Source organism: Harpia harpyja, chromosome 4 (genome assembly GCF_026419915.1).
Source record: "Harpia harpyja isolate bHarHar1 chromosome 4, bHarHar1 primary haplotype, whole genome shotgun sequence".
Classification (NCBI taxonomy): Eukaryota; Metazoa; Chordata; class Aves; order Accipitriformes; family Accipitridae; genus Harpia; species Harpia harpyja.
In genome coordinates this window covers 49,534,191-49,550,163 of record NC_068943.1, presented here as the reverse complement: position 1 = coordinate 49,550,163, position 15,973 = coordinate 49,534,191, and the positions used below count along the sequence as shown (strand labels likewise).

The 15,973-nt window shown below is 43.0% G+C and overlaps 1 protein-coding gene across 5 annotated transcripts in view; it reads right to left on the bottom strand.

Moving 5' to 3' along the window:
- Positions 1 to 15,973, bottom strand: part of SPTBN1 (spectrin beta, non-erythrocytic 1) — a 136,829-nt gene that overhangs the window by 50,881 nt on the left and 69,975 nt on the right. For all 5 annotated transcript variants that reach the window (XM_052783938.1, XM_052783941.1, XM_052783939.1 and 2 more), the window contains one exon: positions 3,526 to 3,677. In XM_052783938.1, the coding sequence (XP_052639898.1) occupies positions 3,526 to 3,677 (152 nt within the window). The remainder of the gene's footprint in view (positions 1 to 3,525; positions 3,678 to 15,973) is intronic.

Genomic DNA, 15,973 nt, shown 5'->3' with positions numbered 1-15,973 from the left:
AACCCATAACTCCCAGCAAGGGTGAAAATTTCCAGGAACCTGCTGCTGCTTTTGGATATAAAAGTCCCTCCAAAAAGGCACAAATGGCATGTATACCCTATACACATACCATACACCCCAAATACTGCCAAGTACAGGGTGAAGAGCCATAGCGTGAGTGGGAGCAAGAGTGAGGTTACATGGTGGGCTGAAACCAGACGGAGATCCCTCGTTATCAGCAGGGACAATCCGGGATCCATCCTTTTGCTGGTACCATCAGTCACCCACCAGCGTGGGTTTAATTTAATCTTGCAAAATACAGGTAGGAAGGCTGTTCCCAGGAGGGGAGAGGGAGTGCCCAGCTGCGGGGGAAGGCAGAGGCAAGGCTGAAGCCCACAGGTGCCCGGCCCACAACCGATCCAGCCCATTGCCACACCTGAGAGCCTGAGAGGAGCTTCACGAGGTGTGCTCGCTTTTACGATGGTGTTCTCAAAACATGGGAACAACCGACTGCGGCCCTTTCTAAGCAGCAGTGGCAGATTTATTAATGGTCCAAGAAGGCACTTCAAATTTCTGCACAGATGAGAACAACAGTGCCGCCCAGCCAAAAAAATGTTGGGTGCCCCGAGAAGACAGAAGGTTCAATTTTTCTGTCCCTCCACCCAGGCAGGCCATACAGTTTAACCCACCATTCTGCAACAAAAAGCGGAAAAGGCGTCTGAGTCCAATTTGTACAAGGTGTGGCTGCGCTTGCCACACTCCTGCACAGCCTCAAGATGAGACATAGTGAAACGCAACTTTCGCCTTCGCTGGGCTAACGCAGATCCAGAAATTAACCAGAGGGAAACCACGCGCACTGAATGCATCCTTTATTGTATTTACCTCAACTCAGCGTCTTCACATGCACATTATCAGGAAAATGTTTTACATCAAAAATCTTGCCTTTTCCAACAGAAAACGTGACAGAACTCACTACAGAGAATCTGCTTAAACAGTTTGACCTTTGAGCATCCAGGAATTGTAAGGAATTTAGTAATCCTTTATATAGCTATGGAAGAAACTGAGCTAAATGCTTAATTTTATGCTGAAAACAATTCTCAGCTTTATTTTTCTGTTCGGGAGAAGCTAGTTAACAGTATGTGCAAACAAAATTACAACTGTCTTTTCATACTGGCTGGATTCTTTTCCGCTTTGCTCAGTGAGACTATTGCATGCTATCACTTTCTTTCCAAATACTGTGCTGTCTAGAGGACCTGATGCAGTAAGGTCTGGACTAAACACTAGGATTAGGAATCAAGCTGAGCAAACACAGGAAGATGTAGCTGTTGCCCTTATTGGATGCTCTCATTTTGAGTTTCTCCAACACACCTTCAAGGACTCTGGGTTTTCATCATTAAAAATCACAACAGCTTTTGAAAAATGCAGGGTTTGTGCAAATGAGGCTGGAGGTGTTATAGAGGGCAAACAGCAGTCCTGCTTCCCTGATTAGTATCCTAAATCCCAGGATCTGCTCCACAGGCATATGGCTCCAGCTCCATAGTCTGAATCCCAGTTTCAAAAGTGAGAAGAAAATTCCTGTTTGTTCTACTGCTTCAGTAAACACACCATATAAAAATAATTATCCAGGCTGGTTTCTGCATTTGTTTATTGCTTTCTTACCATTTGATGTTTCTTGTCTTGATTTTAAGCTTTCTGCATAAGATACTGCCTTTAGATTTCTGCCTGGGTGTCACGGAGATGTCAGAACCTAACCAATACCACCTAAAATAAATTCCAAAAGGCTGGAGAACATCGGCAAGTGGATGTTACGTGCCGATCCTCCTGGAATATTTTTGGTGTGCGTAATCGTCTCAAGGTTTAGTGCATTGCGTTATCTGTATTCTTGTTTGCACAGGAAGGTGTGGTGGAATGTACTGTTCAAACAGAGGCTACTGTCCTCCATCCTGAGATAACGAAGCTACAAAAAGAATTTGCGGTGATGCAGGCAGCTGCCAATGTGATACGCAAACGATGATGCAAGTGCAGATCCAGCAGTCTCACCGGGTGGCTCCTGCACCCTCCCCACCCAAACAGCTGCGTAAGCTCTGTTTGCATTTTTCAAAACCTGGAGTGAAAAACGTAAATGAATCATGCAGCAAGAGTCACACGGCTGCTCTGAGCTTCACCACTGCTATTTGACACTGAAAGTCAAATCTTGGCAGGCAGATATGAAGATTTAAACAGAGGTGGCATGGTTGTTGTCTGAATCCTCAAATAATGGGGCATGTTGGTCTCAGTTATTCCTGTATGAATAACATCTGCTACCTGCAGTGAACATGTCAAACCTAATACTTCACTGAAGCAAAAGATTTGGCATAGAGAGAAACATATTTTGAGCAAACTGTAGTTGACAAACATTGAGATTAGTTACCTCCATCCACACAGGGTACTTCTATGCACATCAGAGTTTCCTTACCCTCACAGATGCATTTGAAAATCTCCCTTTCTTGCATTACTGTACAGACACTACACTGTGGGCCATATGTTCAATTCATTACCCAGAGTCTTAAGCCATGGAGCTTCCATTAATAGGAGTGCTTGATGACAAGCGATTACACAGTCGCAACCTCATGTAGCCTTAGGTCTTAGCTAAAGACCCGTATTTCTTTGAAAAGATTGCCTTAAATTAGGTAGTTAAGAGGATAGCCATCATTTAAGGAACTGAAGGAAAAACTGATACCCAGTCATTACCTGACACCCAGTTTTCCTGTCGTGCAGCAGCATTTTTCACTACAGGGATTTTCTTACTCGCCACTCCCTTGGGCTGGTATCGAGAGGCCTCTCTCAGTATACCCAAAGAAAGAATGAGCCCCATTTATTTAAATTCATTTTAGGTATTCCTCTTACCAAATAAAATCCAAGCCTTATGTATCCTAGTAAAATCAAGTACACCCAGGAGAACTCCTGAGCAGTGGGGTGCAATTAACACCACGACTAAAACAGCTGCAATGCTTCCCAGGGTGGACTTGGCCCGCTCCAACCAGCCGTCCTCCACGACCCCCCAGCACACTCCAGGGAAGGGAGAAGGGATGTCCCAGGCCTTGGGCGGGCAGGCAGCCTGCACACAGCCACCTCCATCCGGCAGCTGTGTTCACTAGCACAGAAACAGGCCACCTGGCCATGGTGCCCGGGAATGTTCCTCAGCACATCTAATTCGCCATTACTGAGATGGTCTAAGGGGCTGGAGAACATTTAGTGCTCTGCGCCTGTCAGATGGAGGAGTAGGGAGTATGCTGCTGGAAGCACGCAGCATCTCACCAGCAAGGACCCCTTGGAGGAGACCTCCTTTGACTCCTACTGAAACCAGTAAGAAGATATTTAAATAGTGCCTGGATCCACGTGAAGCAATAGACTACTTTTTTTTTTTTTTTCTTTAATACATAAAAAGACATTTGCAGTACTGAACCCTCAGTACTCAGTTTTGCTGTACTTCAGTCGAGCCAAAGATTCACCAAAAAACCCACCCAAAACCAAAACAAAAACCCCACAAGGAATATTAAGACTTACAAGTCTCTCTCCTGAAAGAACTTCCAGAAGTTTGATGAGCATCCTTCCATCGCGAAGGTCAGTGTACAAATCTGTAATTCTGCATGATACGCGTGCCAAGTGGGAATTAACCCACTTTGTGAAAGTCTTCTTCTGAACTGCCTCACGTTCATCTGTTAGGAAAATACCACAACGTTACTCAAAATAAGTCACAGTTCACGTACCTACGTGAAAATGGGATGTTCAAACATGTCTAACATTAAATGTAAGGCATGGCTTCTCTTCTTAGCACAATCATTGAAGAAATTGGGACTTTTCACTGAAAATCCACCTTTCTTTCTATTTTAAGACATTTTCTAATGTCAGTGGGAATTTTACTGAGTTACTATCTATGGAATAAATCTGAACTACAGGTTGCAGGCTTACTTGCTGCTCAGATAAGCAGCTTTCTCAAGGTGTAAAGAGGTCTTTCGTGGACCTACACTGTAAAAGCCCCTTGGGGCTGATCAAACTGTCCAGTAATTTGATCAAGAGTTATCTTCCACCACTGGAAGAACACGCCAACATCTGCTCTCAAATCCACACACAAATCCACAACAGATTCCCTGAAATACAAGAAGTCGCTTTAGATTAAGATAGGTACAAAAGAGAACAGAGACCAAAGCTTCCCATTTACTTTTTTCCCTTCTCTTTACAATATTTATTTGCAAATTCAACATTTGTAACTGTATTTACACAATGTCAAGATGAACTTTACTTCAAACATACAGTTATGGAAAACTTGCATTTATTTAAAGCCATAGAAAAATAGGTTCTTTCCACCTTCCTTTCCCAGAGTCTTTCACAACTGTTTATACACGAAAACATCAACTGTTTATACACGAAAACATTGGCTATGAGAGCTCTCTTAATGCACAGGCTCACTACAGTCCACGTTAATTCAGAAACTCCTAAACAGCTATTTGCCAAGCTGAGAACTCTCAGACAGAAAATATCATACAAATTTGTGGTTAAATTCTTTTGCCAAGGGCTTTGGATGAAGCCCGCCCTTGTTAGCAAAAAGTCATTTCACTAAGCTGGGATCTACTACAGACCAAATTTGTCAAAACACAGGTGCTCAAACTTGGACTCCCAAGTCCGTAATTAGACATACAAATGAAAGCGTTCTGCTTTTCCAAGCAGCTGAGCATCTAAGCCTCCCATCGGTCTCCTTGAAGTTGTTGTCACATTCAGAAACAGGACATGAAGACTGGTAAATCCTAAACCAAAATGTAACACGTGCAGCTCTGAAAACTCCAAGTACGTTGTTTGAAACACAGAAAATGTTAGTGATGGTGCAGATCAATGCAGTTTATATCTGACTACCCAGGGTTTCAGTGGATACTGTCCTTCAGAAAGAAGGACATGCCCCCTTCCTGGCAGCACAGCATGGTGGGGACATGATCCCAGCACACTCATAAACAGTTACAGCCTCCACACCCGCAGGACCTTGGGGACAGCAGCAAAAGCCTGATCTTGGTGACAAGGAATGATAAAGAAGCTGAGGCTGAAGAGGATAGAAAGTAGGGAAACAAGTAAAAGAAAAAAAGACAGCAAGAAAAGAAATTATGTAGTAGAATGGTGGCAAGGAAGAGGAATCTGATAAGGAGTGGGAAAGCAGACCAGCACTTCAGTGGCAGTTTGCCCAATTACATAAACCACACCCGAAGATTTCAGTTCCTCCCATATATTTCTGAATTTATTCTTGCTACCCATGTAGTAGGATGTGACCAAAGCTAATGCACTGAAACTGTCCCATCTGTAACAGCTTTTACCTACCTATAAGGTGTGAAATTAAGAAAACGGGGCTTGGAAAGCTGAAAAAGGTGGGGGTTGTGATAAAACAGCAATATGCTTTCAATGAATTGACAGTTTGCATTACTCTTGTTTGTCCTCACTCTGTATGAAGGAGAGGATTGCTAAGATATAGGACGCGAACAGGAAATTAGCAATAACTGCGGCTTGCTTTCCAGTGCACGGAGAGGAGCCAACTGCAGTTTCTCAAAAGCAGCAACGCGTGCCCGCCCCCGGCTGCCCAAACCTCAGCCCCCTGCTCTGCCCCAGACCGCACCAACACCGCGTGTTGCTCGTGCCCTTTACTGCCAGAACATCACAGCATCAGCAGCACGGGGCTCCACTGTGCATGGTGAATAAGCATTGTGCGAACAGGAGAATGGTCAGTTCATTAAAAAGCCCAAACCTTACCCCAGCAAGATAATACTATAAAAATAAATACTATCTTTGCAGTCAAAAGCTGCAGCATCTCCTACCCATGTTGCAATTCGTACCAGTGGTGTAACAACATAGCTTATTCAATCCTGGATCAAAGAAAAAACCCAAAGCATCTGACCAGTGGAAATAGTTGTCTATCCAAGTAATGATTTAAATATAGTGTCTACTAACCTTAAATATGTATTTTATGAACTATTTATAGCAAGTTCCTGGGAATGCTGTATCTGCATATCTGCTTGTCTAGTAATCCATGCTTTTAGTTGAAGTATTTTTTTGAAATGAGTCACAGAAGAAAAACCTTGCAATAGTTGGTGCTTTTTAAAGAAAATTCCAACAGAAATTACCACATCTCCCTTCACCAGCTTGAACAAGCCCCAAAACAGCTCAGCAAGTTCATTTATTTAATCACCGTAGTCTCTATACAGAAGCACAACATCCAGAGGTCCCTGTGGTTACATTCATTCCGAAGAGAAATATGGATGTACAGGATCCTAAAAATAGAGCTGGACAGAGAAAATGTTATGTAAAACAAAAAAGCTATCAAATACCATCATGAAGACATCCATTAAAAAATCTTTGGTCAAAAGTTATGGTTCTCAACAATCCTCCCAGTTTGGCATCACGATAAAAGTAATGGGTGAGAGAAGAACATCACCCATGTGGTTTTAGTAAAAGATGATGAAGGGTCAGAGCCTAATTTTGAACAGATTAAAGAAAAGAGATGGGAAATACAGTGACACGACAAGTCAGGTTGTGCAAACTTTGGTGCCGTTGTATTAATTAACACCAGCTTAGGATCTTCTGTTGTTGAAAGCAATTCAAAGGAAGTCAAAAAATGAGCCGGCTCTAGGCAGCCCTTTCAGGAGGGGGAAGACGGGTCCCTCCTGCAGACAGTGCTGAGGTGGCTGAGGGATCACTCTCCCAAAAAGCCTTCCCCACCCCAGCACAATCGCTGGACCTAAAAGAGGACATGAAGGTGCATTCTTCAGGCAGTGGGGATTCAGGGGAAAAACCCTGAGAAAGTTCCCAGTGACTCCTTTTCTTCAGTGTTGCCTCAGCATCCTTAAGTGCACTGAATTATCAGTGAGGGAAAGGATGGGAACACAGCTTACAGGCTCTCCCTGTCTAGGTCGAGGCCCTCAGTTCTTTGGTAGCTGATGCTTGGTGCCATTATGTGTGTTTTCTCTAGTCTAGTTCAAATGCAGTTGCTGCCTCTCCCCTTCTGCCTTCCTGTTTCCTCTGTTTCGCTCTCTGTGGTCCTCAATTTCCTGTTTATGGTGAGAAGTTGAAGGGCTCGGTTGGTTTTTCTGGCTCCTCACCTCCGCACCCGCCCTGCGCTCGCTCTCGTTTTCACCCCTCTCACCTGATCCCCACCCATCCTCTGCAGCGCCGTCCTCCTCCCTGTTCACCCCACCAGATAAAAATAGTGTGAAAATCTCTGCTGAGACCACAGCTGTGATGGTTTCAGCGCTAACTCCACACGCTGAGCCTACTGTCGGCTCTTCACATATGTCTGAGCAACTTCGCTGCTGCAGCCACTAATGGCTTTTCGTTTTCTTTCCTTCTCTCCTCCTCTCCTCTGATTCACAGCAAGAACGGCCAAAAGCAGTGAGATCCCAGCCCCACGGGAAAACCCTGCCGCACCGTGCAAGAGCCAGCCCCCACCTGCTCACTGCCAGCTTTTGGGGACAACCAGCAACTTATCTCAGAAAAATGCCACCGGAGAGGCACAGCAGCTCTTTCAGTCTCCTAGTGGGCCAGTCACCCAGGAAGGCCACTCATTATCACGCACTTGGCACAGGCGGAGCGCAGCTCTCTAATTCCCTGCCGACATTATTAGCAATAGAAACACCAGAAGGGAGAAGGCAGCAGCCGTTCTTACCCCCGCATCGTTTAACTCCTGTTGTGCTTCCACAACGTGGGAAAGCAAAACAAGCCCGTTTTGAAAGTTGTGTGACTGGGGTTGGTCATGTTAAAACCTCTCCTGATTATTTCTACATGGTGTTTCACAATGACTGCAGGTTTTTGCAATGCTTTTACCAACCCTTTCAAGCTGATAAACTGTATTTTTCTGCTTTGGGGTTTCAGGTTAAAACACACACAGAATTAAAACCAATGCATTTTGGTTATATGTTTCAGAGAAAGAAGCATACATACATATGCATACATAAGTAGTACTTACAGCTCTGACAATCTTGCTAAGCACAGAACACAACTATGGCTCTTTTAACGTGCATTGCTGTGTGAAAATCTACACACTAAGGGCCAGGTGCATCCATGAATGATGACACCAGGGATTTAACATCAGTGATGGGCCCTGAAGTGCTATTTATGAATCTCATGTGATCATTTTGACAGATGTCCTTCGTACTTTCAAAAACACAGTTTTAGATTTTGAAGATTAATTAAAACTAGAGGATATGGGTGGAGCTCCAAGTGTCCTACGGCTTGTGAAAACATTTGTTTCCCGAGGGTAAAGAGAAACGCGCAACATGCAAAACATGCACAGCAGGAAAACGGAAGCCGCTCTAACAGCAGTATTGATAAAAGAGAATCCAACTTATCTTGAAGCAACACTGGGAAGGAAATTTCCTTTACGCGGAAACCCCCACAACAATACTACTAGCATACAGTGGCTTGCAAACTCAGCTCTGTGATGTGATAAATCAAGGACTGACTTTGTTTAGAAGTTTAGTAAATAAACTGGAATTTGTACACTGAAATTCACATAAACCAGGGCTGGACGGGATCACAAGCAGGCATCCAGCCCCTTCCCCGCTTGAGGAGAGTAATTTCTTCCCCTACTAATTGGATGAGAAAAAACCCTAAACAAAAACGTAGTTAACTTTCTGAAAGACCAGAGTCGGGGTGTCAGTCACTGAATCCCCAGTGAGGGACAGCGGGAGGGGGGCTTTGCATACACCATCCTCCTTCTGTCACACGCTCAACTCCGCTGAGTGAACTCAATAAGGCTGTGCCAGAATAATGGAGAATTTGTCTTAACTGCCCTGGAAAACGCATGGCTGCAGGAGCTGGCTGAGGAGAACATGGGCCCCCATGACCCCTTTGCTGCTCCCACATGCCAGAAAGCGTTATCAGCCCCAGCCCCTGTGCATGACTGCAGCACTAACTGCTGCTGTGGCAAAGGTTACCTGTGCAGCTGCCCGTTTTCTAAAAACAGCTTGAAGACGACCTGCTCCCTTCCATACCGGTCAAACCACATTTTCAACAAACTGACCTTGAATCTGTTTCAAACTGAATGGCAAATATGTTTGGCACACACTGTTGCCACCCCAACACAGGTGAAACAATTTTCAGTGTGCAACAGCTACTGCCAGCCCCTGGACTGCAAAGGCCTCCACATCCGACCAGATACACAGGGAAGGGGGTGCTCTCACAGGAGCTGAAATGCTACTGAAGAAAGCAGAGAAAGAAATTAGACCACAAAAGGAAAGCTGAAAGGACCACCGAGTGTCTAGGACTGCTGCCGGGCACTGCGTGTGTGTGCAGCCACCTTGGGACAGCCCAGTTGTTAGAGGCACCGAAATCCTCCCTGCCAAGCACAGCCGGCGGGCAGCTGCTCTACGCATTATCAGTGTTGGTGGATCCCTGTAATAGCTCAAGGAAGACAAATTAAGGACGAGTTTTAATCCCTAACTCCGAAAGCTGTCTCCTGCATTTTGATTTCCATGCCAAAAGTAATTTTTCCAGCTTAGAATTATTATATTTTCACTATAGCAACACACGCAGCCAGTGTGCACCCTACACGAAGCATTGCTAAACACACTGACTCAGAGATCAGCTGAGCGTTGCTCTGGGCGCACCACTTTTGCTGATATCCAATATCCACAGTTTCCCAGAATTCCCCAGATCATAACCCAGGTTAGCCGTGCAAAGAGAAAACAAGTGCTTCCTTTCACAGGACAACATTCCCATTACTGTAGGTTTTGAGGGTGCAGGATATCGCTTTTATGTTTTCCCGTAGACGTGAAGGTGTGGAGTTAAATAGCCAGTAATATTCACAGTTTCACAAATTCCAGCCATGTTTGAAAGTTTTTAAATTGAGAAAGATGCCCGACAGAATGGCAGATCAGCTGCTAGGACCAGAACGTTGTGATCAAACACAGGAAACAACATGAATACATGGACTGCAATAATCTTCAACATTTGTTATAGTAACAGAAGACCCATACTGAACATGAAATAATTCTAATACAGGTCTAACCTCTCTTGTTTCAGGCAGGCTTGAGCACAGGCTCGTACAAAATAACTCCACCGTACCTGGCCTCCAGGCCGGTATGCAGACCCCTCAGCGAGTCTGACAGGACCAAGTAAGAGCTCCTTCGCTTACCACCCCAGCAGCGCCTTGAGAAAAGAACAACGCTGGTGGCTCCTGGTCCTTAAATTTCCTGTCCAAACTGAGGGCTGCATGCTCAGAGGAAGGCTAGGGACTACCAGCAGCCCTGGCCTACAGATCCACGCCCGGGAGGGAGGCTGAGATTGGGTTTTGTGTGCTCCTGACAGCCTAGCAGGACCCCACCCTGGGGTGAGACTCTCGGCTGGCACCCTCCGTGGGACGGACTGCCTGCCTGGGGGGCTGCGTGGCAAGGCAAATCAGTCAACTGATGCAACACTAAATATAACCCAGAGGGGAAAAAGCACCTCTGTGCATCTGTACTGCATCAGCTGAGGAGAGAAACATCTGCTTGCATAAACACTCGCAAAATGATGGCCTTTTCACACAGTTCCGGTACACGCTATATTAGTATGTGTGGCAATAAGAAGCCCAGAAAGAACAATGCATAAGCATGCACAGTCAGGCACAGAAAGTCTAAATTAAAATACATTGGAATCAATCAACAGGGAAGAAAATGATGGAAGGAGGAAGGATCACCCAGTTAGGAGGAGGTCTATTAGGTCTCTATAGAGGAAAGGAAATAAAATTACTTTCTCTTAACATTCAAGTGTCCTATGACTATCTCCCCTTTAGTAGTGAGGCAATAAAACTGCACAGTGGATGCTGCTTTTCCCAGCTGCAGATAACGGGTCAAGACTGAAAACAGGAATTGATGAAAATGGAAAAAAATGAGTTTAACAGCGAAGACAGAAGTCCGTAACACACACATGCAGAGGCAAGCAACAACCTAGAATGAAACCTGCAGGAAGTCAAACTTACACACATTTTATACAGAGAACACAATACACATGGGTCCAATGCCTAGAAACAACAGGTGAACTTTACAAAAAAAAGGCATCTCCTTCATTTTGACTTCAATCTTGCAGACAGTTTAACATGGAGGAATGACTGCAGCTGATGGTTTTGATGCAAGTAGGATGTATTTGTTATGGCTATTTTATGGCACAAAGTAATCTGTGGAGTGACTTCCCCATCAAAAATGGTGAGATTACACCAAGGCTTTTATAGGCTCAAACATGACTTAGACAAGAACTTGAATGAAAATGTGAAAGATGACAAAGCAACGAGGTGATTTTGTTCATGCTGTGTTTAGCTGGTGATTTTCATTAGGAGCAAAATCCTTGCTGCTTTCCCGATTCTGCTACACAGACACTATTGTTCAGAAGTCAGGGGTGTGTTCAGCAATCCATTCTCTTTTACTAGGAAGCACCGACCAGCTTCTAAATCCTATTAAATATCTACCCTTCTCTACTAAACGTTACAGCATGTGACTACTTTCACTGCTGAAAATGCTCTGAAAAGAAAAAAGGGAAAGCTACATAATGCAGCATGTAGAAAAAACAATTCTGCTGCTTTCTCTCTTTGATGTCACTAAACCTCACTCACACAATAAAATGATGCACAGAACAATGTCCGGTAGCCAGCCAAGCATTACGGGGTGTGGAAGGGCAGGTCCCTTCATTGTCTTTATTTTTACACAGAGTTTATGGCATTTTGGTGTCAGCAATACAAAAATAAACCTCCTGAAAGCCAGCTTCAGATTCATGTAGAAGAATGATTATGTTCATCTGCAAAAAGTTGCTGTTAAGTCTCCCACAGCAAATAAATGAAACATAAAAGTCATCAGGCTTTAGCAGATTAAACTGGTGGAAGAACTCAGACTATTTTTTTTTTTTTTTTAAATTCAGAAGATGAAGATGACATATTTAAGCAGATTTAGAGAGAATATGTGCTCAGCTCTCCCTACGTTGGCACAAGCTATGTGAACTGCTTGTTTAACTCCAGGAAAACTAGAATGCAAAATTGTGTAAATATCTCCTGCATCATGACCAGCTCCCTGCAATGGAGAACACCCTGTCACACAGCCCATTTCATAAACATTAACCATTCAGCTTGTTTTTTCCTGGTACTCTAGGATACCAGCTGACTGCTTGTTTTTCTGTATGAAATGCAAAGCAGCTACAGAAATGAAACCTTTCTAAGTAGATGATTAAAATGGTTTAACACTTCTAGGTGCTCTCTTGGCAATGCCTACACATATCTTCAGCTTTAGACACCACCATCTGCCCTGGTTTCAATATAACCATTCACATTATTAAAGTCCATTATGTGAAAAATGTTCAAGAGGACCAAGACGTGATCTCCAAAATGTGTTTGGAGAAAGATGTTACAAAACCATTTTTACAGCAAAACAGCAAAAGTACAGTTGAATAAAGGAATAACTTTATGGCCTAATAAGCATGCAATATAGAGTTCAAACAGACCTCCTTTTAAAAACAGCATGAAAAATACATCAATGTTGTCAGCATTTAACGTAAAAGGCCACAAATGCCTTACGGCTGATGTGATGTTAGTGGTTTACACTTGTTGCCATTTTTTCCCTTTGTGTAACAGACAAATCACTTAATGAAAAGGAGCATGGAAAAAGCATCGGCCTGTCCCAAGACACTGACTGTGAAATTCCCACAGAAGAACAATGAAAACCTGAGGTCACCACACTATTTCAAGTACACACAATCTTGTGGGGTCTTTGCAGTTTCCTTTAAAAAACATTATGAGCATAATGCAGGGAAGTGCCAGAGGTTTTTGGAGGGAAGGCAGTGCTGTTGTTTTCCATACTTGCGCAAACCACTGTCTGATTAGCAGTGTTAGCAAGGGTGAGAGCAAGACCTGGCACAGGCAGAGAACATGCCAGGTACTTCACTACATAAGGGCCATCTTCTTCCTGTGTTCAGCAAACCCAGCAGAATGAGTTTTTACAGATGATTCCCACTTGTCTATAGGAGGAAAAACAAGGGTAGGAAGAAGGAGGCTTGGAGCTTTTTATTTCTGTTGTTCTCTTTTCCTTTCAGCACTCCTCCCTCTTCTTCACAGCTGCAGGTAATGCAACAGTTCTCACACAAGACTACTAGCAATCTGCTACTTCTACAATCCAACTATGTGACCAGACTGGGATCCTCCTTATCTAGGTATTTGGAAATATGAAATTGTAACTGCTAAGCAGAGATGAGTCAATAAGGGATGGGCATGAGGACTCAGCATTCACTGTGAAGACAGAAAAATGGATGCTGAAACCCACCTTTTACAGAGCAAACCCAGGCATTGCGGACAGAAGCTCACAGCGGCACACACCACCTTGGAGGAAGGAGACCTGCTGGTGGTGGTGCAAGGCTGGATGCAGCCAAGCAAGGGAAATTCTGATGGGACATCAAGAAGCAAGGTGTCACCGTGAGGGTGTTCAGAAACTAAATCCCCCACAAGCTGTGGGATCTCCATCCTTAGGGATATTCAGATCTCAATAGGACAAATCCCTAAGCAACCTGATCTAACATTGAAGTTGACCCTGCTTTGAGTAGGTGTGTTGGACCAAATAAACTCCTCTTCCAACCTGAAGTATTCTGTGGTTCTATGAATTTTAGCAAGCTTAAACAAGAATAGGCCAGAAGACTGAACTGCTAGTGTTCCTATGGAATCCCATCGAGGGATTTCAGAGAGCTGTGAGATCTTTTCTTTCGTCTGAGGCACAAGTTGAGACATTACATGGAGAGAAAAGTCAAAGCTGTGGTATGTTTTGACCATGCTTCTTTAAAAACTCATTGCAATCAGAAGAATACATGAAAGAAATGCCAAAACTTTTTGTTTCATGTTTAAATCTAGTTTTACTTTAATGACAGAAAAGCATGAATAGAAAATAAATAAATCTATGATGAATGCATTTAATCCTTTCAAAGTATTAAATCTCTGTGCTAAGAGATGTTGTTATAATTAACTGCTGTTAAATTATAATTTTCATTATCAGAGAAATATTTTAAATGGAAGAACACGTATTTAAACAACCACTGTGTTGATCAGGGATTAATAAGAGCTGATTTCATAGCCTTGCTGAACAATGTGTTTAGTTCATCCAGTTTCCATGGTCACACAGTAATTTACTGTTAATAACTGCATGCTATATTGTAGAGTCAGACGCACTACGCTGTACTGACAGGTTGTGGAGTAAAAGCAGTAACACCACAGGTAAGCCAGGCCATGGCTCAGCAAGCCTGTGATCTAAGCTAAATCCCAAAGGTGAAAGCTGAATGAATAACAGCAATAAAAATATTGTAGATTACAATGAAAATTACTTGTATAACTGAAGGAACCATGGTATTTATAACATGCAGTTACTTCTAAGAAGGGAGTTTTAAAAATGAATGGATTTTAATGAGATTTGAAACAAACTGCTAATAAGAAGCGTTAGAGGAAAAATCCCTAATCTTCTCTGGCTCTAATCTGCAAACCCATCATGCAGAGTTCCAGCTGAAGTCCTGGACTTCTTGTCTTTTGAGACTGGCAGAATTGATGCCTTCACCTGTTAGCTTGCTCTTTTAAGAAAAGCTCCAGAAAACTGAACCACAATGTAAACTTCAACACACACATTCCAATCAGTCACTGTGTATTGAACTTCTTTTTTAAGAAATCTACATGGTAATTAAAAAATAATAATAAATCTTTCTCTCCATGCCATACCTGCTTTCTTGGGACTTCTGAGGTACAAACAAGTTGCACATACATTCTAATTCCTCACCTCAAAATTTTCCTGCTGGTCTGTTTGATTCCAATCCAAAGGTCATTTACTGATCTGCTTTTGTGGGACAATGTGGCATGTTTAAGCAAAATCATTTTAGCCTTTGGAGTTATGCAAGAGTGGGGAAAAAAAGATACCTTTCCAGCACAGTATTTCCTACCCATGTAATAACTTTCAAAGCAGTACCAGAAAAAAAACCCCTTTGTTTGAAACACTCAAAGATCTCTCTGAGATTTAAAAGGTGACGCAAATTTGAAGGAATTAGCTGGGTAAAATTATACTTTGAACACCTTAAGCATGTATCTTCATCCAGAAGCATCAGTTGTTTTTCTAGTCTTAAAAGTTGACTTGTGAGTCGTACTAATTGTGCAATGAATGCATTGACTATGCAAACTGAAAAGCTCTACATGGGTACAAAGGTGTGGCTTCTGTTGAAGTTATCCATGAGAGCTCCCAATAACCTACCTTCACTTACTTTCTTTACTTTTTAGCACACTGAGAAAATTAAGTGCCAAACATCATCACCTCAGCATAATCAATATAAGAAGCACCCAAACACTCCTGATCAAAGTAATTTCATTGATGCCTCCTTAATCACGCTGCACATGGGCTCTCTATTCTGGGCTTTCCCCTCCCTCAAGATGTGAAACAGTATTGTTGGGTTGTTTTTTTAAAAATACTATGAAATATGGCAATTAATAAAGGAAACAGAACACAAGAACTTCTGAAAACTAAGTGTCTGATTAATGCTCCCAGTTGTCTGTTAATGCAATATTGATGTCATTAAAAAAATAACTCAGGTATTTGTTAAGCACAGAACTATTGCACGTTTGCCTTACACATGCAAACAGGTTCTTTGAACTAAGACTGTTTGTGTGCTTATACCCATCTTACATACCTTCATAGCCAAATCACACAGACACACATGTGTACACAGGCATGAAAATGTATTTATGGCTTCTTACACGAATTGTGTGCGCCATACTTGTGTGTTCCTGACACCTGAAGACATGACAACTCACTGATTTTCAGGTTTCCAAACTCATGGGCACATTTCAGCCTAACTCAAATACGCAGTATGTTTATGCATAAGAAAAACCTCCATGAATACACTCCTGAATATGAAGTCCACGGTGACCTGCAGCTAGTGCCAGGGAAATGTTTTTAAACTTGGCAACAGGAGCTAAACCAGAAAGGAGAGCTGACTTATGTAG